At 42.9% G+C, this 23,929-nt stretch overlaps 1 protein-coding gene across 1 annotated transcript; it reads left to right on the top strand.

Moving 5' to 3' along the window:
- Positions 1–518: 518 nt before the first annotated feature.
- Positions 519–23,297, top strand: ZFYVE1 (zinc finger FYVE-type containing 1). The gene is made up of 11 exons (XM_035327589.1): positions 519–1,388; positions 11,076–11,580; positions 13,487–13,701; positions 15,822–15,928; positions 16,886–16,994; positions 17,567–17,664; positions 17,773–17,890; positions 18,259–18,429; positions 19,221–19,401; positions 19,911–20,024; positions 21,098–23,297. Exons 1-11 carry the CDS (start codon positions 891–893, stop codon positions 21,328–21,330), a joined length of 2,349 nt encoding a protein of 782 aa, XP_035183480.1. The 5' UTR covers positions 519–890; the 3' UTR covers positions 21,331–23,297.
- The last annotated feature ends 632 nt before the right edge of the window (positions 23,298–23,929 follow it).

The raw sequence follows: 23,929 nt of genomic DNA, 5'->3' as shown, positions 1-23,929 counted from the left end.
GAGGGAGCGGCGGCGGCGGCGGCCGGGCCCCGAGCCCTGAGTCACCGGTGCCGGCGGCAGGGAGGGGGCGGCGGGCGGCCGCCGGCCTGGGCACGGAGCCGGGCCCGGGGCCGCCTTTGTTGCGGCAGCCGCACCGCCGGAGGACACTGACGGCTGCCCCTCCGCGCCGCCCGGCCGCGGCCCGAGGTGGGTGCGGGGGGAGTCGTGTGTCTGAGGGGGGACGGGGCACAGGGCACAGGGGAGAGGGGCCCGGCCGAGGCGACTCGGCGCTGCCCCGAGGAGCTTGCGGCCAGAGCCGGTCCGGCTTGCCCGGCGGAGCCCCTCGGAAATTCCTTGCAAGTAAACACCCCGAGCGCCGAAGGAGGAGCTTAGCCGCGGAGTGGAAGCGGAGAATTTTCTAGTATTGACACAATCCTGTGTGTGTGTGTGTGTGTGTGTACACCTATAGGCACTCGTATGTTTGTGATGCCTCTTTGCCTGCTGGGTTACCGACTGTCTCCGTCTGTTCCCTGCTTTAGGAAAATACGTGCCCTAATCTGCTGAAGTACACCCGGCTGTTTTTTTCTCATCAGTGAAAGCACATCACACAGCTGAACAGAGAAGGAATGGATGCCGGCGTTGGGGTATAACAATAAGCGAAACCAGCCACATTGCTTAAGCTTATGTGACACAAAGAAAACTTCACCTGCGGCTAACAAGGCTCTGTCAGGAAGGCAACTCAGTGTGTAAACTTTAGAGACATCTATTAATTATTTAAAATTAAGTACAGACAGAACTCCTGTTGTGTTTCTTTCTCCTGTGAAAAATACTAAATTTGCAACCGCCTTTTACACGTATTGTTAGTAAAGCACAAGCAGGAGGGAAAAACAGTGCTTTAAAGAAATCTGAAGATGAGCGCCCACACACAAACTGCAGAGAAAGGGCAGAACACGACACTCTTGTGCCAGGAAAGCTATGTTTGCAGTGGGACAGATGAAGCAATCTTTGAGTGTGACGAGTGTAGGAGCCTACAGTGCCAGCGCTGTGAAGAAGAGCTGCATCAGCCAGAAAGGTTACGGAACCACGAACGGACCCGTATAAAACCTGGCCATGTCCCTTACTGTGACTCCTGCAAAGGTGCCAATGGGAATATAATGCACGCCAGCATGACGGGGTCGAGACAGATAGCGGCGGTGAGGTGCCAGGTGTGTAAAATCAACCTCTGTGTGGAGTGTCAGAAGAGAACACATGCTGGGGGGAACAGGAGGAAGCACCCCGTCACTGTGTACCATGCTGGCAAAGCCCAAGAGCAGGAAGAGGAGGAGGGGATGGATGAGGAGACCAAGAGAAGGAAGATGACAGAGAAGGTTGTTAGTTTCCTCTTGGTGGATGAGACTGAGGAGATTCAGGTAAGAACTGCTGTGGCCTGTTTGACAAGTGAGATCTTTAGTTTCTGCCTTAGTTTAACATTATTACCGGGATGCATGACTGATACTTGAAGCGTAACTGACAGCAACAAATTGAGAATAGGGGCTCCTGGTGCTAAATGAGTATCTTGGGCCAAAAAACCACAGTGCCTAGGACTGGCCTTGCTCACCAGTTCCTCAACAGGCAAGTTCACTAAGACCTTTTGTGTGGCAAGAGCCTACTCTCAGAGGCTTGGTAACTGAAGCTGGTGAAAGAATTGACTGTACTGAGACACGCACAACCAAGATAAGAGCTCAGTATACAGGATGCTGATCATTCCTGAACAAAACTGAACTGAGAGGATTGCAGTAGGTATCCTGCAAATGGGAGTGCTGGCTGCCAATCTCCTACCGTATGACCAGGAGTGGGCACTGTACCAAGCAGTACTAATGGGAAAATGGAAGCTTCCTGCTGCCTTCCTTCACCACAAGTAAATCCACATGATTTTTAGGAACAGGATAAAGTAGAAATAAGGGTTTTGCGACGAGTCATGACTGTATGCCATCCAGGTCCTACAGACACCATGGGTAAGCAGTGTTGCTAGTCACAGATATTGTTCCATGTTAGCCTTTTACTAAAAGAGGGGGAGATTGGCAATAATTTGGTATAGGTAATGATAGAAATACTCGTTAACTAGGAACAGCCTCTCAGGAGACTTGATTTTAGAGTCTAGCATTCATTAGGTATATTTATTTAACTTTTCTGTTGGCCTTTATATTTGGTAAGCATAAGCACTTTACAAATGTAAAAATATTATGTGTATGTAAAAGCAGCGACATGTGAAAGTCACAAAACAATTAGTTATCCGACTAAAAACTTGTTTTAATCTTTGGGCTTCCAGTTTGCAGCTTTCATGTTAAAGCTTACTCAGGAGATACTGGAAGAAAATGTGTAGTCACCTGATGGCTCAGTATCTGGTTGCCCTAATTTAACATATTCATGCTGCCAGTGGTAAAAAGAGGTGTACAGAGACAAAAGAGGAGAAATGATGGTGACTGTGAACTATCATCACAGTCTCAGGTGTGGTAGCAGTCCTAAATTTGTATGCTTCCCCTTAGCACACGTGTTGCCATGTAATGCATGGCAGATGCAACTATTGCTGTCAGATGCAGGCTCTTCGGTAATCTTCACCTGGCTGCTAGAGCAAGCTCTGAAGTATTTCAGAACATGGCTGTCCTAGAAGACTACTCATAAGCTGTGCCTGTGTGTTTGTACAGTTCTAAGTTATTTTTATACTCCAGAATCTGTAAGCCTTATTGGGGCAGACTTTTGGCTGCCTCTTGCAAGCAAGTGCATTACTATTTAAATATCATGGGCAATAAAGCCAGATTCCTTATTGGGACTGCAGTGGTCCTTTATCAGGTCATAATAACTCAATCTGAACACAGTTGGAAATGCTGTCTGAAAGTGATCTTGCCTCTTACTGAGATCTTGAGTCAAGAGTTCTTCCATCCCAAGTGATTTTTTTTCTTCCTCATAGCTGACTACTTGCCTGACAGCCAGTCTCAGAGCAGTTTGAGAGTTTTCAATTACAGTATGTTCTGGCAGCTGAAACTTAGAGTTCTTGCTATTATGGTGATATTTCTGCTAGTGAGCACAAGAACCTTTATTTAGAGAGCGTTGTCAGATTATGAGCTCTCAAGACATGTTCTGTAGCATCTTTTGCTCTTGATAATACCGAACAGACAATGCAGCTATAAGAAAGACCTTAAGTCTTTTGTGCTCATCATTAGCAAAATGATTCCTTAGAAATGATTACTTAGAAAGAAATCTTTAGTTCCTTATTTAAACCCACTCATTGTCCAAAAAGATAACAAAGCAGTAATAACCTGAAATGTGAAGATTCAGGGTTTGAGGTTGTGAGGCTTTTTAAGCTTGAGCAGCCAGGAGAAGGCTTGATCAGAGTTATAGTGTGCAGCTATCCTTAGGCGTCTGTTTTCTGACCTTTGGAACTTGAAGATTGTAATCTTGGTTAGGAAATCAGAGAGAAAACTGCTAGTTTGCTCTTGGTGGCACATTCAGCCCTACCAATGTTCAATGCTAGTCCTTCAAAATTAGGCAGAACAGGTTATGCTCCTGAACAAATGGGATGGACCAAGATACTTGCTGATGTCTACAAGCTTACTGACATCTGACTAGGAAGTAGTACAATGAGATGGGAATATGGGACAAATATTTTTGTTATTACCCTGGAAAACTTGGAGTTGTTCAGCTCAAGCGGTTGTGTGCCATCTCATCATTCCTGTTGGCTTCAGGAGCTGGTAGTTCTGAAGCTCAAAGATGTTTATAGTGTGTAAGCAACAGCAGCTAGCTTCAAATCCAGAAGCAGTGTAGCTTTGTCTATAAGGAGCTGTGCCTCAGCAAATTAGTTTAGCTGAGAGGTGGAGATTCTTAGCTTGGGCTCAGCACTGCACTGTTACAGCTATGATAATTCTGAAATCTTCATAATTGTCCTTGTGCCATGTTGCACAGATGTGCTGGCCTGCTCAGAGCTAGCTTGGAGCTTTTTGCCCTTTGCAGACGTAACCAACCATAAGCTCAAAAAGCTGAGGACTTCTTAGGCTTGTTTCAGATTTGCTTGGAGTTGGGAAAGGTCCCATTTTAAGCCACCACTTGTACAGCAGTTGTTTGTAGAGAACTGACAGTAGCTTAAGTTCATCTCTGTGAAATGCAGGCTTCTCTGTCATGTTCATCATCACAGCACTATATCAGAGCATATCAAAAAGAGGTTATCTCATATTAAAAAATGCTGCTAAAGGTTAGATCCAAGCTCACTGCAATGCTGTGGAAGAAGCAGAGAGAGAGGTTGTTCCTCAGAGAGGTCCAACTGCTGCTGTCTCACACACCACATAGTGTGACATCTTGTGACTTATCCCCAGTCATCTTGACCTACTCCACATTTTTTTTTCACTTCTTCCAGGACTGAAAAAAAATAAAAAATCTTGCTGGTGTTTTACAAGCTGGCATCAGCTGCAGTTTAGACCCCATTCTAGGTCCCTTTTCTTGTGCTATGTTACAGTTTTACTTTTTTTCTTTGCACAATATTCAACTTTTGCCTTGTCTATCACTTATCTGAAGCTGAAACTTCAAATTGTTCTTGATAACAGCAGCATTTGTTTGTTAATTGATTGTGATCTATTTGGTCTTACTTGCTTCTCTCTCATCAGAATGATGTTGCAGGGATTATTTCCTCAGCCAATTTCTCTGGTCTTGTCACTGCTATCATTAGTCTTCCACGTCTCTTCTCTGCTGTGGTAGGCCAAAATGGTGTCGTCTTTTCTTATGTATGTAAATCCCCCAGCTGAATCTCCTGATCTTGTTCTGAGAAGGTGTCAGCTTTCCTTTCCTACCTCAAACCTGCTGGATTTCCAAAGAAGCTACATTGTACTATCACTAGCGCTGCCCCTTGCATGTGCAAGGCACTTCTCGTAGGAACTTAGAGAGTAGCTCATTGGTCTCATTAAAACTCTCCTTTACTCTAGGATCTGTTAAGAAAAACACAACAAAATACACCAATGAAAGCATGACTGGGGCTGGGATAGTTGGTTCGAGTCCTAATACTCTCTCTCGAATTTTTCCACTGGTCTGTATCTGTCTTTGCATTTTCATGTACTTAATGTTTATTCAGTTTGGGAAACAGCAGACATTTTTGCTTGGTTGTTACACCACCTTTGCAGTGGAGTGGAGAGTTATCTATCAGTTGTATGGTGAATTCTATTTACTATTACTTCTGAGGTAGGGGAGAAATGCTTAACAAGGCATCACAATTTGATATTGTTATCTCGGGGACCAGATGTTGAGGGTTACCACAGGATCAGAACTCCGCTTTAATGGCATCAATGGCTTCCATGATAACACTTTGTCCAAAGCTCTAATTGAGGAATTAGCACATAGAATCTATGCAAGTGGAAGAAGTCTTTCATTTACCCCAGCAGATGGGGAAAATGCTTGATAGTTACAAGGCTGTCTTCAAATTCACTGATTTTTGACCAGAAACTTTCTCTGTCACAATAAATTATCCATTCTCCGGGTTTCAAAGAAAAGTAAAAATAAACTGACTTTGTAGTCTGTCTTACCAGGGGGACAGGAAGAAAATAGTTTTTTTTTTTTTTTTTTCCCCCTCTGTAGCTAGTCACTGTACAAAATTCAATGTCCCAAGCAGTATAATGTTATTTGGGAGAGAGAAGTATACATTTAGTTGTCTCCACTGCGATACCCACTATGATCTGTCTTTCTTTAGTTAGCAGGGCTTTTTTTATTTTGCCAATAGACATCTCAATTTCCTAAATCCAGCCCCATTCCTTGAGTTCTTTTTATTCCTGATAGCAGGGTTAGATATCTAAAGGATTATTAAGCTCTTCCCCTCAGCCAATACTGAGCAGGACCTATGAATATACTGCTCCACAGTCAGTTATGACTGAGACTGACCCAGTGCCTTTATTTAAACGCAGGCCACTTGAGGCAATAAGCAGCCTCTAACAATGTAACAGACCACACGTCATCCTTTGTCACCTCTTTTTAAAAGTTATATGCGTACAGTGATGATTCTTCAGGGGTGGTAGCTGCTTTGCTTTTGCCGCTTCTGCTGTAAGCCTGATGAAAGTGCTGTGTTTTTTTTTTCTTTATTGCCTGCTGACCTGAGCATGGTCAAAGTCTAGGGATGAGAGAAGGGAGAGTCACTAGGAATGCTTTTTCTAATTAAATATTTCTATGGGTTGATGCTAGCTAATGTATGTCTTCTAAGAGAAGATCACAATCTCTTAGATTTCACTGCTTGCCTCTGTAGTTAAAAAAAAAAAAAAAAAGGCATTTGTCTAACAAATACTACTAGTTTCTATGACACTCTTGCTTGACTTGCTGTTGAGAGAATGTTTTTGTTCTGTGCTTTTTTACTGCCTCCTGTGAGTTTCTTGGGATTTTAGTCCATACCCTGTAGCCTGAAGTGTCACAGCTGATACATTTACCATGGTTATAAAGGAGGAAGAAGAAATATTGAAACATCCAAGGTTTTTTTTAGGTCAGTGTGGTCTGTTGGATCAGAATTTGTAATTTCTGTGCCTGATTCCTGTTGCTGTATTATTGATGAGTTTTCCTCCTTTTTGTGCTTCAGAGAGGTTTTCTTGCCAAAGTACTTTGCTGTCTTATACTCCAGAACTATTTTTCTTACTACTTTGCTAGTTTTGAGTATTCTTCTCATCCTACTCTGTTACCAATATTGCAGTTCCCTCTCCTACAATTCAGTGAGCTGGTTTTCTGTCCTTAGAGTAAAGTAGCAGGACAAGTATACTTGCATTTATCTTGAAGTCTCTGTTAGTTTTGAGATCTTGCAAAAGGAAGAGAGGAAAATGTAACATTTCAGCTAGCAAAGAGGTTAGGGAGGTGTGTCTAGTCTTCAGCTTTCAGCAAATTCATTGAGCTTGTTTGTCATCTACAAGGGTGGGTTATTTGCTAATAAAAAATATTGCAGTCAGTATTGTCTCTTGGGTTAGGGAGGGCTCAAAGTAGATTACCTCCCATCCACTTACATTGTGTTCCACCCCTCCCAGTGTATTCTGTCTTATAGCCTTTGAAATAGGGTCTCTTCCCCTAGCTAGGGTTGATAAACAGGATTTAACTCTTATCTCTTTGTCTCTTTCAAGAAAGAGTTTTATAAATGATAGACGTGGGCAGCCTCTACCCTTTGCTGCAGGGACGTCTTCCAGCCTGAATTAGTCTAGGATCTTACTGGAAACAGGGTTTGAATCCAGATAGTCTAAGGCACTTCTTGTGCCTCTACTGATGTGATGGGTTTCATAGGAGTTTTTCTTCCCCACAGGGAACCACCCAGTCCTTTTTCCCACTTGGCAGAAAGAAGCACTTGGGAATATCAGCAAAGGTTTCTCCTGGAGCAAAAGTTGGTTGTTGCCAGCAGCTTTTTTTAGCAGGCTATTACACCTGAGTTTCTGGAATAAGCCAGCTGTGCTCCTTTGCATTCCCTTGGAGTTATGTCTGTGTACAGTGGCTGTGTACATTGTGATAGAAAACATCAGATAGTGTGGTGTTCTGCTTGTCAGACAAGTCTAGTGGCTCATACATTTAATGATTAATATAATGATATCTTTATTTCTTGATTACAGAAAATGTATTTTTGTTATTAAAACACTGTTAAAATTAGGTTAAGTGAAGAGTAAGATTTCAAATTATACCAACATAACTCACAATGACGGTGTAAGACTAACAAATGAAAGCACTCTGAGGAATACTATGCCAAGCACTCTGGGGTTTTGTTTTCAGCTGTTGTGTCATCATGGCACAGCTCTAGCTTTGTGCACCACTTCCATGCTAGCCAGCCTTCAAGGCTTCATGGATGGTTTTAAAAGAAGAAAACTGTGGTTAAAAAATGTCTGATTCACTTAATGTGTTTGTTTTGGCTGGAGGCAAAGTTAAAGTTGTATGAGTACAGCTCATTGGAAACTTCTTTCTATTTTATGGGTTTTGTTTCTAAGCTTTTAATATGTTATTGTTTGAATAACATTGTTTCCAAGAAATTCATAGGCAGGAATGTCATTTTTATCAGTTCTTGTTTGCAGACTTTTCTTAAACAATTCTACTTTTATTATGACTTGGATCTAGGGAACTTCTTATGTTAGGTATGAAACATTTCAGAGTATGAGTGATGAGGATGCTGGACATCTACGTGCATTCCACAGCAGTGTGGTATGAGTCTTTGTGTCCTCTTTAGAGAGGACTCTAGCTGTAAAGCTTTTAGTTCTTCCTGCTGAAAGCCTCCACCTCAGTTCTGCTCAACTCACATGGAATGACTGGACTGTATGGAGGAGTGCATGACAATTGCTAACAAACGTAGCTAAAACTGGAAAATGAGGCTGACCAGGATTCTAACCAGTGGTGGAGCAAAAACTATTATTTCTAGAAGGAAGTCTCTTTCTAAGATCCATAACACAAGTGTAAATAAGTCTCTGATACTAGAAATGACAAAATAGGGAAATAGCAGAGGAGCTGGAGAGATAAGCCTCTTAGGGAAGATGTACAAAGCTTTCATAATTGTCATTGCTACATGATTTAAAAAAGGTTTCATATTTACCCTTTGCTGTTCATGTCAGAGATGTGGAGCTCTTGAGCAGCATGAGAGAGTACATGGTGAAAGGTGAATCCTTTGCGCACACAGCAGAAGGTGGTACCAAACAAACTGCTTTAGAGATGGGGGGGCAAAGAAGCAGGACATGAGCTCCAAGTGGTTTAGTGCTTCAGCACACTTATTACACCCAGCCTATCTTTAAATGTCTTAAATAAACTTGCTTGGGGGAAGTAAATTTGGTTACTGATAGAGAGGTTGTTGTGGATGGTTCTTTGAGTGTGTCATCCCCATGCTCAGCAGCAGTTAAAGAAGACAAATGCACAAGAGCAAGGACCACCTCATGAGATACCAGCATCCTCAACAAAAGGAAGGTTTATCAAGCTGAGAAGCTCAGCCTGGGACAATTTCAGTGGAATTTGTATGAGCTGACTCCTGTTCCTTACTGATGGTATTGTGTTGCAGAGCTACCCTTATCCCTGTGTTCCCTATTGTCCTTTGTATCTTCTGCCAGTACTGATGCAGCCCCTTACAGATGCTCTCCCAAACTGATACCAGAATATCAACCAGTGCTGCTTAAACAACCTTAGTCATTATCTGCCCTGCCTACACTTGAGCAACTGTTTGGTACTTCCTTGTACTGTCAAGAGAGTGCATAACCAGAGTGATAAGATTGTTTGGCACTTTGGCAAACAATCTGTTGCTACCCTTACAGTAAGAAGTTTGGGAGGCAGTAGAATAAAGAGAAAAAAATCTGGAGAAAAAAAATCATATTCCTTTTTGTTTCCATATGTACAACATCATTACATAATCAGTGGCTGCTTTTAGGAGCTATCCCGTGAACCAAGATCTTGCTTTCATCTCCAGAGGCATCAACTGAAACTGAGTCTGTCATCTAAATCACCTTCCTCACAACAAACATAAGCACAGCTACCAGAAAGGTGGACCCTTTCTTGTGCACATAGATCTTGAGTGTGTCTTGATGTTATCCCACAAAAGATTCTGTTGAAAACATTCTGATTTCTCTATTTCCTGTTTTTCTCTGCACTGTGAGGCTGCCTTGAGTGCTTTGAACCAGCGAGTAGGTGCTGCAGCCCCACAGTCCCCAAGCTTTTCTTTCTGAGCACGGTTCCCAACCACAGCCTGGTGTGCTGGCTATTTATTTTCCTTCCAAGTCTGGATGTTGCTGATAGATTTGACCAGGGCAAGTGAGACTGGATGAGTCTTAAACTAATTTACTGATCTAAGAATAAACTTGTTCGAAGAAATCATTTGCTACCTCATGGCCTTCTCTGGATCTTGTATCCTGAGACCTGCCAGTGGTGCTCACTGGGGAGCAGAGGGCGAATAGCCAAGCTGTCTTTAGCCAGAGAGGCAGGTGAGAGGGGAAGGAAGACCCCTTCCTTTTGGCTGCAGGGATTCTGCGAGGAGGGGATCATGGTGGAGGGAGTGGATTTAATTATTCTCAAAAAGTGCCTGTCCTGTTTTTCTCTGTCACATAACGTCTGGGGTAAAAACTTGTTGGGAGACAGAAAACCAAGTGATAAGCAACTGTAACCAGAAGCATGAAACCTTAGATAGCCAAGACTGTATTCTGCAAGGAAAGCAAGATAGGCCCTCGTACAGAGCCCTACCCTGTTGCATTGCTTGGTATCTGTTCCCTGTTGCTCCCGGATCTGAACAGAAAATGCCCTATTCTCTATCCTAAATAGCACAATGCTTGTCACTTAATCTATGTGAAGCCAAAGAAAGGTGATCTGCTGAAGGCTGTCTACTGTCTTTTGGCTGTGTGTTGTTTTTTGGGGGGAGGAGGAGTTTTTGTTGTTGTGTGCAGCATGTCTTTTTGTTCTTTAAATGAAAGCATGATACAGTAAATTATGAAATGAATCATTGAGGTTGTTGTGGCGCTTCTGTAAAAGACAGTTTGACCTTCTTCAGTTGCCTGACTTCGGCACATAACTTGGCAACTTGCATTTCCTTCTCTGTCCAATGAAGTGAGCCAGGACAGGCTGTGTCTGGCTGCCCCTTGCTGTGGGATGGATGCACCGTTGCTGGAGAGAGGAGCCTTTCTCCAAGCTAACAAGTGCTCAGACTCTGTGCATGATGCAAGTAAAGGTGACAAAAGCACTCACCTGTTTTGCACTTGAGTTCAGAGACTTGACAGGGAGACCAATGCTACTGAGAGTGTCTGCCACGCTGCAAGCAGCTGTTTTGGCAGACATAGGAGAAAGGTTTTGCTCTCTTCTCTAAAAGGGATTGCCTCAGGGAATTGGGTAATATTATAGGAGAGACTTCATTGGACAGATAATCACAGTGAGATATTGCTTCCAAAACAGCTACGTGATGGAACAGCCTGTATCCCATTGACGTGTAAGTGTTACAAAGCTGCTTTCTAACATTTTGCTTTGGACTTCTTGGTGTTTCAAAAACTTAAGACAAAATCTGAACAGGAAGTTATTGCTCTCATTAATCTTATGAATCCTGAAACCAGCTGTGTTCTGAGTTGTCTATTCAAATTGCATAGTTATAATATCATTTTTTTTTCTTTTTCCTCAAGGTAAGGAATGAGGAAGAATTTATCAAGAAACTGGACTGCAGTCCTGACCAGCATCTGAAGGTGGTGTCCATCTTTGGGAACACGGGGGATGGCAAGTCTCACACCCTTAACCACACTTTCTTCTATGGCCGGGAGGTCTTCAAGACATCTCCAGCACAAGAGTCCTGCACAGTCGGAGTCTGGGCAGCGTATGACCCTGTCCGCAAAGTGGTGGTGATCGACACAGAGGGCCTCCTGGGGGCCACTGTGAACCTCAGCCAGAGAACACGGCTGCTGCTGAAAGTCCTGGCCATCTCTGACCTTGTCATCTACCGTACTCGTGCTGACAGGCTCCACAATGATCTCTTCAAATTCCTTGGTGATGCCTCGGAGGCTTATTTAAAACATTTCACTAAGGAACTAAAAGCTACTACAGCCCGATGCGGCCTAGATGTTCCTCTGTCAACTTTGGGTCCAGGTGTCATCATCTTCCATGAGACTGTGTACACCAAGCTACTGGGCTCTGGTAAGTAGGCATTAAAAACTGCTCACTGATGTGTAACTGCTCACTGATGTGTAACTGCTGTCTACAGGTTCAGGCTGCACCGAATATTTAGTGTCCTTTGCTGTTGTGTAAAAGATGTGGTTTGAGTTTTGCTCTCGCTTGTTCCAGCCTGTGAGCCAAGCTGTGGAAGGAGCAGAGCATTCCCTGATGGTGGTCTGACTACTCTAGATCAGCTGGAATGATCCTCTTAGCCAGCTGAGTGGGGGCACTGACTGGTCACCATGGGAGTTGTGCCAGCCTTAGGGAGGGTCACTGTACAGGATGATGAGTATGGGCAATACGGCAGAGGAAGGTGAAAACTGAGACACCCTGGGATTTTGGCAGGGGTATAGAGAGTCCTGATGCAAAAAAGAGAGGGGGGAGGAGGGGAGAAGCAAAGCAAAACAAACAAAAACCAGAAACAGAATATATGTAGAAACTAGGAAGAGCAAGAATAGCGAAACTGATGAACATCAATACTCACAGTACCCTCAACCTACTCTTCTAAATTCTGCGGCCCAAGATTGTTCTGAGGCTGGTGTGAGGTTGGGACTGAGACTGTGGTGGCACAGGGCTGACGCTGCTTTTCTCTGCACCATGTTTGATGCAGACAAAGCAGAAGGCCTGGAACAGTATTATTCCCATCACTTTCAGTGTTCTTTGCCAGTGCTTTTAACTTGGCTCTTGCCATGCTGGATTATGTGTATTTAAATTCTGTGGTTTATTTGCACGTCTGAGTGAAATGCACTGTCCTATGGAAGTCAAGGCAAATTTTGTTTTTCATTATACAGGATGTAAATTTCTTTCCCAGCCCTGTTTTTTCCATGCTTCAAAAGGCATGGTGAAATCTTCCTTCGTTCTGTCTGAGTCTTTGAAGAGCAAAAGCTCTAAAGAATGGACTGCAATGAGTAAGGCTCAGTCCTGCCCTCTGTGTAATACCACAGTAGCACCCTGCTGGTCCATATTTTCATTTCTGACTTTCTAATGGGTGAGATCTTGAGCTAGTAGAACTTGACATTCTTTATGCTGTTTATTAGAGTGCCTTCTTAATTACTTTTAATTTACCTTCCATGGCAGTTCCTTTTCTTCCATGGCAATTTGCTGATTCGCAATGGAGAATTTCCTATAGCTGTTGGAATTTGCTATTTCAGCAAGTCAGATTGTGACATGCAATGGTACTGGCACCTGCGTGCAAAGTCAGGGTAGTAAAAATTTTGTTTTATGATCCCTTCTGATCATGGTATGAATAGGAAAGAAACCTTTTAACATGTGGATTTGCATCAAGTTGCAATCACCCATCTTGGGAGGTAATTGTGAGATGAGTGTATTTGTGTAGTTTTAGGGCAGGGAAGGAGAGGCCTGTGTTATTCTGAAATGCACATGAAATTCTGAAATGTATGTGGCCAGTTAAAGTGCTTCACTTTGTACAAGGGGTTAACAGACTCGGTCTTCCTTGCTACAGAGCTGGCATGCAGAGTAAGCAACCCATGTAAGGTTTGTGTCCTCCACTTACCAGGTGCTAGGACTAACTATGCCAAGTTCTGGTCTGGTGAGAGGAGCTAGCTAGTGTGTTGACGTGGAGTTGCCTTATGTTATAAATTGTTTTTATATTTCCAAACCTAGATGTTTCCAGCTTTACCTGTGGATTTGCAGTCCAGTCTCTACAAAACTTGGTATTAGGACCTAAAGCTGCATAACAAAAAGTAAAAAACAGACTGCTCTTGGAAAAAGTTTTTCTTTCCTTGCTTGTGAAATGTAATGATAGCTGCATTTTGGATGTATTGGAAGAATTAAGAAAACTAGCACAGAGTTGCATATGAAAGCAGTGTGCAATTCAAATATTATTTTAAACCATCAGTTGTTTATATACTTCCTGATACTCTTACAGATCATCCTTCAGAGGTTCCTGAGAAGCTCATTCAGGATCGCTTTCGGAAGCTAAGCTGTTTTCCTGAGGCTTTCAGCTCAATCCACTACAAGGGAACAAGGACATACAATCCTCCAACAGATTTCTCTGGACTTAGGCGAGCTGTGGAGCAGCAGCTGGAGAACAATACAACTCGGTCACCTAGACAGCCTGGGGTTATCTACAAAGCACTAAAGGTAAGTCCTCTGGTTTGGAGATCAGTTCAGTACAATCTGTGTTTGTATCACTGTTACTAGCAACTATCAATTCTGGCTAATAAAGCTGGAGCAAGTGAACCAGTGACACAGAACTGCAGATATATGGAAATAAAGCAAGTTTTGGCAAAGACAATGATTTTGTGTAACAACTAGGTAGGCTGGATAATTTTTACTTTAAAAAAAGTAGACAAAAAGACCACAAACTTAACAGATATTGCAAGGTCAATAAAAGTTGAAGAGCAAAACAGAACAAACAAACAAAAGTGAGTTGGGAAGAAACTGACTGGGGAAGAAAAGAAAATGCTGTGAGTGGTGAGCACTTGATGACTGTGATTTACAAACAGGAGGCCCCTCAGTGCAAGCAGAGGGAATGCAAAAGACTTGGAGGGAGTTAATGGTTGGCAAATCTGGCATTGAGCATAGTGTAGCCAAAGGGCTATGAGGTGAAAAGGAGGAAAGAGATGTGTTGGTAGCTAGGGAACCAGATGGGATCAAGCCAAATGATGTATCATGTCAGAGGTGCAGCATCAGATCAGAAGGCTGATGAAAAGGAATTGGTGGAGAGAGCAGCTGGTGATTTTTTTTTTAAAGGTTCACCTCGCCAGAATGTCAGAGGGATTTTCAGGTCTTAAATTGCAATCCATTCTCTGAGTTTCTACGCATTGCTTACCACTACCTGATTAGCAGCATGTTTTCATTGGCCTGGAAAAACATCTGCCTCACCATGGGAGCAGGAAGCAGGGGCATATTTGCAGGTGGCAGTGCTAGCAGCCTTTTCTGATGTTGGTCACAGCCACTGGAACAGAGGACTCCAGCTGCTCTGTATTTGTGGTAACTTAAGCCCAGAAGAAAGTGTCAAGGTAGTGTGTATGCAGTTCCTTGCACTGGGAACAGACAGACAGCATGGGAGAAACAGCTGGAGTGGTTAATTCAGGTTTAGTTTCCACACAGTTACCACAATAATCAAGCAAGGAAGTTTCAGATGCAGCTACCACTCTACGTCAGCTCACGTCCAGTAGGGTGGTTGCTGTGCTCAGATCACTACTGAACACAAACTAACATTTTAGCTTCTCTTGCTGGGGACTTAAGGCTTGCTAGACATCTTTTTCTATCCCATGTGACTTCTGAATCCATTGGCCACTGTCAGTCAATCTTGAAAGGTATCTTAAAGATAATTTCCTTGAAGCTCTGTGAAATCAGATTTGTTCATAGATGTCTTAGCTGAGAGAAGCTGTGGCAAGAGATATTTGTATGTGTGTGCATACGCACTGTCAGTCCCTGTCAGACAGCAGAGATGTTTCCTCCCCCTGCCTATCCTGGAAGGGAAAAGGGAAATGTAGACAGAAAGGTAGTAATTATTGTTAGTTCAGCTGCAGGAAGAGTTTCAGATAGACCTCATGCTTTCAAAGATCTCCATCAAAAAAAATAGTGCTTTGTTTCAGTGGTTACCAATCTACTTGTTTTTACCATAACACCCAAAAGAACTGAAAAAGTTAAGTGTGCCAGGGTTAAGGACTGAATCAATCGAAGAACAGATGTTCCCAGGAAAGGGAACAAACCCCTTTGTCTCAGGCTTGCAGTTTCACCAGTGTAGAGAAGAACAATTGTTCACACAGCCAGAGGAACACTCGGCAGCACTTCCTGAATGAGGGGCAAAGAATGTGTCCTTGTGTACTGTGTGAAATGGCTCTTCAACTCTCCTTCTAGAGGTTTCCAGAATACTCCCTTTTAGCTAAGGAGGCAATGGACACAAACTGAAACACACGGTTTCATCTGAACATCAGGAAACGTCACCTTTTCACTGTGAGGGTGACTGAGCACAGGTTGCCTAAAGAGATTCAACCACCCATTTCTGTTGTAAAATTCGAGGCAGGGGCAGGAGGAGAGGAGAGAAGTAAGTATCTTACAAGCATTCAGGTCATTTCTGCACAAGTGCAAGATGGTCTGTCTTGCTTTCCAGGTTTGAAAGACAGCATTTGTTAGCTGTGTGCCCTCTTTCTGCTTCTGGTTCCAGAAGAGGAACCCATGCTTGTGCTTGGAAAAGCTGTGATAAAATGTCTGTGGTGCTCTCAGTTCATTCATTCTTTTCTGTTTCACAGGCTCTAAGTGACCGGTTTAGTGGGGAGATCCCTGATGACCAGATGGCTCACAGCTCTTTCTTTCCAGATGAATATTTCACATGTTCCTCTGTGTGCCTCAGTTGTGGGTAAGTGGATGAGAAATGTACCCTCATCCTTCTAGAAGTTAGTGCTGCTCTGGTCTACAGCAGTAAAACAAAGTTTTTGTGATGTCTTGACACCTGACATCTATCATCAGGTAGTATTTCCAGGCAGAATTTTCTTGAAATTAGACTCCTATGTGAAATTGGATGGCTGTTATTGTCATGTCCCAGCTAGATATGTGGCCTTTGCCTACTCTATTTTTGTGTACTGCTGCAAATCTGTTCTGCCCATATCCTTTCCCTGGATGGTTCATGAATAACTTGGCTGAGAATTGCAGACAGCTAGAAGGCGGCACTGTCTAAGGAAATCTCCTGAAGTCTGTTATGATGATGCCTACCTGCTGTTTTTATTACATAAACAATACTAAAGCACATATTATGGGCCTGGACTGTGCCCTGTGTCTAGTTCCGAGAGGACCCCCAGGTTTGATTAGAGCTTGGTTTGCAGCTCTGTGGGAAGAGCACAGAGATTGAGCCTGCAAGTGATCTGAGTCTGTAAAGTACTCTAGCAGCAGGATGTTATGGCTGATTATGCTTCTGCAAACATTCTCTCCCAAATACATTGTAGTGCTATGTTCACACTCTTTCATGTTTGTTAGAAAATTCCTACCAGCTTCTTGGAAAGGCTGCACTGTTCTGGCAAATTTCCAAGCTTGTAAGTAGCTTTCCAAGCTACTTACAATTTTCTGTGAGAGTTAAATTGGCTACAGCGATCACTTCCTACACTGAGTTGTTGTGCAGTGCTGCTTTGTGCTACGAAACAGCTGCTACGACTCTTTCCAAAGAGCCTGCCTTTCAGTAATAGGTGACATCACTGCTTTATGTACAGTTGTTGGGGTTAGAACGCCTACACAAAGGCAAGATAGTAATATAAATGAACTCTTAGTGACATCTGTCCCATATATAACAGTACCAGCTCATGGCTTGCTTTTGCATAATTAGGTGTGGCTGTAAGAAGAGCATGAATCATGCGAAGGAAGGAGTCCCTCATGAATCCAAAAGTCGATGCAGATATTCTCACCAGTATGATAACAGAGTCTATACTTGCAAGGTGAGTAGAGAGACACAAGGACAAGTTCTGAAGAACGAAGAAGGAAAGGATGGCCCAATGAATGAGGAACATGGCAGGCATGTGCCTGTTTTGTTTCCTTTTTTTTTCAAATAGGAGAGGTGCTCTAGCCTTTGCAAGAAAAATTAATCCCTGTGGAACTTATATTTTTTGACTGGAGATATCCTTTCCACTACGTGCTGTGTGTCACTTGCTAGATAAATTGTGAGCTCAGCTGCTCTGAACTTGGCTGATGTTAACTTTCTACATACTGGATGCAGTTACTCTTTGTACTTGCCTATGCCTATTGCTTGATATTAGCTGATTTTTCTACGGGGTGTGTGCAGGAGATAGGAACATTTTCAGCCACAGTCATGGTATTCAGTATGGTAGAAATATTTACCAGATGTATTTATTGGTAGTGGTTTCTTTATTTGGTTCTGATGAGTGGCTTCTTTGCTGTGGAGACCATAGTGTACCAGTTGCATGCTTTTTGTCACCAAACAGCTGCAAGACCTGGAGCCTGAGATTCCCAAGAATGTTTTTAATTGATCCTTTGTGTTACTGTGTTATAGGCCTGTTATGAACGAGGGATGGAGGTCAGTGTGGTGCCAAAAACCTCTGCTTCCACTGACTCCCCTTGGCTGGGCCTTGCCAAATATGCTTGGTCAGGGTGAGTACTGCAGATACGATCTTTCTCTTCTGATGCTTCTCTACCTAGTTCTCTGGAATTCCAGCATCTTGCTGAGGCAACCCGTCTTCCTTTAATCCTCTCTTGCAGATATGTGATTGAGTGCCCCAACTGTGGGGTGGTGTACCGTAGCCGACAGTACTGGTTTGGCAACCAAGATCCTGTGAACACTGTGGTGAGGACAGAAATTGAGCATGTCTGGCCAGGGGTAAGTCTGGTTGCTGGATAGTCCTTGCATATGTGTGCATCCACACAAGTGTGTCAATTATTCTAGACATTGATGGAGAAAATGGGTTGACTTTGATTCGAGCAGGTCCCCTGTCTGCTGTTTAAAAGAACTTTTGCAAGGGCTTTTGGTCATCTTTTGGCTTTCTTAAACTGGCAATTCAGCCATTTCATGAAATCTTTGTGTGAATATTAAAGCACTGAAAGCTACCCCTGTGTTTCAAAGTAGGGCTGATGAAATGTAACAGTTTAACAAGTTTAACAAAGAGCAGTGGGGTTGCAGAGCAATCTGCTTTTGAAAAATCAGGTTTTCCTGGTTTTATTCTCAAATGAATGCCCGTTTTATTTCAGACTGATGGATTTCTGAAAGACAACAACAATGCAGCCCAGCGTTTGTTGGATGGCATGAATTTCATGGCGCAATCAGTATCTGAACTTAGCCTGGGACCCACAAAAGCTGTGACCTCCTGGTTGACGGACCAGATTGCCCCAGCTTATTGGAGACCCAACTCCCAGATCCTGGTAAATAGCAGCTACTGTACTTCCATACTGCAGAGAAAAGCTTTGCATAGCTAAAAATCTTTCCTCAAGTAATACAGGATTTTTCAGATTCTAATGCTTCTTGTTTTATTGCAGCAAGCCCTTCTCCTACAATTTTGACAAAACTGAATGGTTTTCAGCTTTTCCCATTCTTAGAGTAAGAATGAACAGAGACTCTGCCCAGCCCTGCTGAACAGACTGTTCCCTCCCTAGTTCGTTACCTCTTCTCCCAGCAGTATCACCACTGAAAATCCTGGCTTGCATGAACTTGCTCTTAGAAACAAATAATCTACATCTTAAGTCTGGTTTCTATGGCTGATAGTAGTATTTTTATGAATACAGAGATTTAACTCTGGTTTCATACCAGATGCAAAAATCTGGAGTGAACAATTGAACTAGAAAAGAATTCCATATGTGTTGCTGGAAACAGATACTTTTTCAGGGAAAGCAGCCTTCTGAAAGCTTAAACCAAGACCAAATACCCACCATTCAGTCCTGCATGATGTGGCTGTAATTATTGGTGATTGGGACTGAAGGGATCACAACAGTCTACTGGCTTAACCCCCGCGTCTGTGTTTAGTTATATACACACCTAGCTGAGTCACTTCCTTGGGGTCGTATGGGGGTGGTATCACCCTAGTCTCAGGTGTAACTATAGTTTTCACAATCTCAGTCTGAGTGATGCCAGCCTGGAATTCTGCTCTATTTTTCTGCTATGAGACCATTAAGGAAGATTGAGCTAACAGTTTTTCTTTCTACATTGTCCTGATCAGAGTTGTAATAAGTGCAACACGCCTTTTAAAGATAATGACACTAAACATCATTGCCGGGCCTGTGGAGAGGGCTTCTGTGATGGCTGTTCTTCCAAGACCCGTCCTGTGCCTGAGCGAGGCTGGGGACCAGCACCAGTGCGCGTGTGTGACAACTGCTATGAAAACAGGGGCATCCAGTTAGGTAATTTTGAGTTGACTGTGGCAGAATTATCTCTGGGTAGTAGTCTGAAGTCTTTGTCCTTGGCTCCTGGATCGCAACCATTCCTACTGGGTGTAGACAGCAATGTTCAAGTTGGGCTTTGGTTCAGAGGTTTTTACTAGTGAAACTCAAGAGCTCGATATTTTTTGGCAGGAAGATGGCAATGAGCTAACAGATATCTGACTCCCTGATAGGATTATTTTCTAATTGGATCTCTACTTTATTTTCTCAACACCTGTTGCTGGTGTGGAGCTGGCATTAGAGCAGGGATGCTGCTGTTTCAGCAACCTTTGTTTTGTCCTTTATTTCTGAAATGAAGTGAAAACCCTTCAATTGAAGATTGGGGATGTGGGAGATAAAGGCTGAGGAGAGGTCCTGATCTGTCTTTTGAGTTTGCTGCTTTTGGGTTTTTGCTAATGCAAAAGAATAAATTTGGCAGAAATTGTACTGAAAATAATAGGTGTTGAGTCCTTAACTCTCATGTCATGCAGATGTGGCTGAGCTGCCTTCAGATGAAGAAGGGGGAACGCTTATTGCCAGGAAGGTGGGTGAAGCTGTACAGAACACTCTTGGAGCAGTGGTGACAGCCATGGACATTCCCTTAGGTGAGCTGTGCTCTCTCTTGATGGATTTGTCTAGAGGTGTTTTTGATTTCACAGGGCAGAACTTCTGAATGAACTTCAAGAGGTTGTATGACACACTGTTAACTCCACTATGATGTCACTTGAGAGTTCTAGAGCCCCTTCAGCTGATGTTTCCTCTTGATTTTCAGCATGCTATTTTTGCACTCCTTATTTTCCACCTGTTCCTCAAACTTGTGTGCACCAAACTGCAAGTAGTTCACGCTGCCCTGATGCATCACCTCAGTGACCTACCAGTTGAAGCTCCCTGAGGACTGGCCGATTAGAAAGCATTTTGTCAGGCATGGTTTTCTCCCAGAGATGCTGAGTGCATTTGAGTGTGTTCATGGAGACTGCTGGCACTTCCTACTTCTGCAAGGGAAGGCTGAGAATCTGAAGCTGTCCAAGCTGGTTACGATGGAGAAATGATCAGTAATGTTATCTTTAATGGTGAGCTTAGTACAGGGAAAAGTTGCTGCTCTTTCATGTGCTGTGTAGCAGTTCAGGTATGTCAGCAAACGCTTTGCACCTGAATCTTCTGTTGTTGGAGCTGAACTCCTCATTGCTCAGATCATTGTTTTGCTGCTTTGCTTAAAGTGTGTCCCACTGTCACCTCTGTAGGCTGTTTGTTGCCTGCCTCAATGAAAGGAAGAATAAATCTCTTCCTCAGTTTAGGCAGTATATGTGTTTCTGAATGTTTGGCTAGGTGACTGTTTTCTTGGCCACAGTTTAAACTGAAGATAGGGAAGAGCAACTGTCTCACCTTCTGAAAGAGTATGAGTCAGGGAAGATGCTACAATTTAAGGAAAAACAATCTATCTCTTCGTAGAGAGGCAGAATGTGGGAGAAAGCCATTACCCATTTCATCTGTTCTGTCAGTCTGTTACACTGAAGTATTGTCAGAAGGTTGTCTTCTCCTTAATGGCAGTGTTATGGCTTGCATTGTGTGTGAGGCCTTCCACCTTTGGCAGTGAAGGAATGTAGACGTTCTTGACATGCTCATTTTCACAAATTTTCTTCTCCATCTTTCTCCCCCTGCCCCATCACTTCCCCCATAGGTCTGGTAAAAGATGCTGCCCGACCTGCATACTGGGTACCAGACCATGAAATCCTGCACTGCCACAACTGCCGGAAGGAATTCAGCATCAAGCTCTCCAAACACCACTGTCGGGCCTGTGGCCAGGGATTCTGTGACGAGTGCTCACATGACCGCAGAGCGGTTCCTTCTCGTGGATGGGATCACCCAGTCCGAGTTTGCTTTAACTGCAATAAAAAGCCTGGTGACCTTTAACCCCAGGCTCTTCTCCAAATCTTTGCAATTCCTTATGTTCTCAGGGTTACAAATGAAAATATCTGGTCTCCCTTTCACGTCTTAACCTGTTGCAGCCAGAGTGCATGTTTCCAGTTTCTGGCCTCCTCTCGTGTTAAATCCATCTTGGAACGCTGGGAATGAGCTTAAGTTCAGCCTTTAGGTTTTAATTTCAAATTAACTGGAGAAGGGAGGGAACTCCCTTGTAAATGAGTGAACCAAAATCCAGTGTATTTTATTCCAATTTAAGTATATATATATATCTATATATATATATCTATGTATAATTCAGTATATTAAGAATGCAGGTGGCTAGTGAAGCACTGAGTATTCCTAGTTCAAATGATGGATAGTGTTGTTCTTTGCTATGTTGGATCAGACTTATGGCCTTCTGATTCTTTTGGAATGTCTCGCTGATCATGATGTCCTGTGAGGAAGGTTTGGACTCTGCTGCCAGGAAACCACACACCTCTCCAGTGTTGCTTATATGAATTATACCTGGTAATTCAGGCAGCCCTGCACCTGGAGGTGCCATACTTCTGGCCATGGAAGATTAAACTCAGATTCTTTAGCAAGTTTGTTTGAACTGTGATATGAACAGTGGTCTTGCAGTGCAAGAGATATTAAGTTGAAATAACCCCCCTGGGAGAGACCAGTAGTGTTTTTAAAGGTAAAGCAAATCATGGCACAAGGCAAAGCATTCCGAGTTTGCCATTTCAGTTTCAATACCAGATCAAAAGGTAACAACAGGGTCTTGCTCTCCCTGACAATGTTCTCGCGTACTCAGGTTTTTTTCAGCTTCCTTTGCCAGCTTGTTGCAATTAAAGGTTTTGTCCAGAGCAGAACAAGAGAACAAGTTATGTAGGCAATTCTGAGATAAGTTTGAGTTGCTTGAGTTGTGATGACTTTTATTTTCTCCCACTTCTAAAGTGATCCCTGAGTGTATGGAGCCATTGTGTTCTCAGACATGGTTGCGTAGAAACTGCACAGATTTGATGTATCTTTTTTTCTAATAATAAGAACTTTCAAATCCACCTGGAAAACGGGAACCTTTCTTCTTTGCTCCTAGCAACTGGCATTCACTGGACTTCATCCTTTTATTTAAGGACTGCATTGAGTTCATTGATTTTTATTTTTTTATCATCATCAGAACCACCACTTAACCTAACTAATACTGCCTTGTACTGTGGACTTGTGGTTCCAGTTGTAAGAAGAGACCATTGTGGATTGAACTGCCTAAAATTCTCCCTTGTTGGCTTACATAGACAAGAATTCTTCCACAACAGGAGACTTGTCTCCTCTTGGAGTTTAATGCAATGTGCTGGAACTGTGGTATTTCTTTCCCCAGCTTATTAAATGTGCTCTTGTGTAGATGAGTGCCCAAGACCTGTTTTAGGACTGTATTATTAAATTAACTACTATAAAAGACTTTATCTTCTGAGCAAGCGTAACGACTTTTTCCTTGTAACACGTAGTTCTCACTTGGTTTCTGAAAGAACCCACAAAGCGATTGCCCCTTCGCAACTACATCCAGCCTGCACATGGAAGTAGACTTGGAAGACATTCCAGGATACCTTCTGTTCTGGCCGAGTTTGCTGGGGACTGTCTCATGTTTTTATAAGCAAAGTCTGCCATAATCTGACAGTTGCTCAAGGGTGGGCATGAGCAGGTAGAAATCCTCTCTTAAAAGACATTCTGCACATCCAGCATAACTCTGTGCTTCAAAGTCTTTTTATTTTTTTAACAGGTGAGCAATGTGTTCTTGGTTTGTAGGCTGTGCCCTGTATGCTGTTTATGCATGAGGCTTTACTACCATGTTAGTGCACAAAGAAAACAGCCATGACATTCCTTGTATAAAATCTTTGGCATCTGTTTAAACACCTTGTCTGACTTTTTCCTTGTCACAGACACGTTTACTACCAAGTCTAAGTGAAAATATTGTCTAAACATTTTTAGTATATATGCTACCTTAGTAATTTAGCAGCCTGTTGGTATGCAGAGTCCGCTCTTGATTTATTATCCTGGAGCTGATTATTTTACACTGTTGCTCGATGAAACAAAATCTTACTTTGTGCTTAACCTGCAGCAAGCTTGGCATTACTTTTTCCAGACAATGTTGAGAGGATTATGGGGGTTCTTTGTTTCCCAGAATGAGGGAAAAAAATCTCTGAGGCTTAAGTTCACTGCAGTTTTCTGTAGACAAGAGCTTTTCCTTATACTGCTTGTACTGGGTGTTGTGAGTACACAAAGCATAGAATATGGGTATTGAATGGAGTAGTTATTTAAGAGGGATAGATGCATGTTTTTGCAGAGGCCAGTGCTACTTTGTGTTGACATGTTAGGGTTATCAGGATATTATTTGGAAAAAAAAAAAGGCTCTAAACAATGTCTTTGGATAGAAAATGCAGGAAACTTAAATATAGGAAATAGAAATCCTTGGGGGTAGGGATTCACTAAAGCAACATCTTGTGTTTAGAGTGGGACTGAGCCTGAAGACAAAGATTAATAGCAGCAATAGAAACCTGTGACAGTTTTATTCCTAAACTCTTAGGATAGAGGCTTTGCTTGCAGAGGTATTGGT

Source organism: Oxyura jamaicensis, chromosome 5, assembly GCF_011077185.1.
Source record: "Oxyura jamaicensis isolate SHBP4307 breed ruddy duck chromosome 5, BPBGC_Ojam_1.0, whole genome shotgun sequence".
NCBI lineage: Eukaryota > Metazoa > Chordata > Aves > Anseriformes > Anatidae > Oxyura > Oxyura jamaicensis.
The sequence above is the reverse complement of the archived record's forward strand: the minus strand, read 5'-3'. Positions and strand labels throughout refer to the sequence as shown.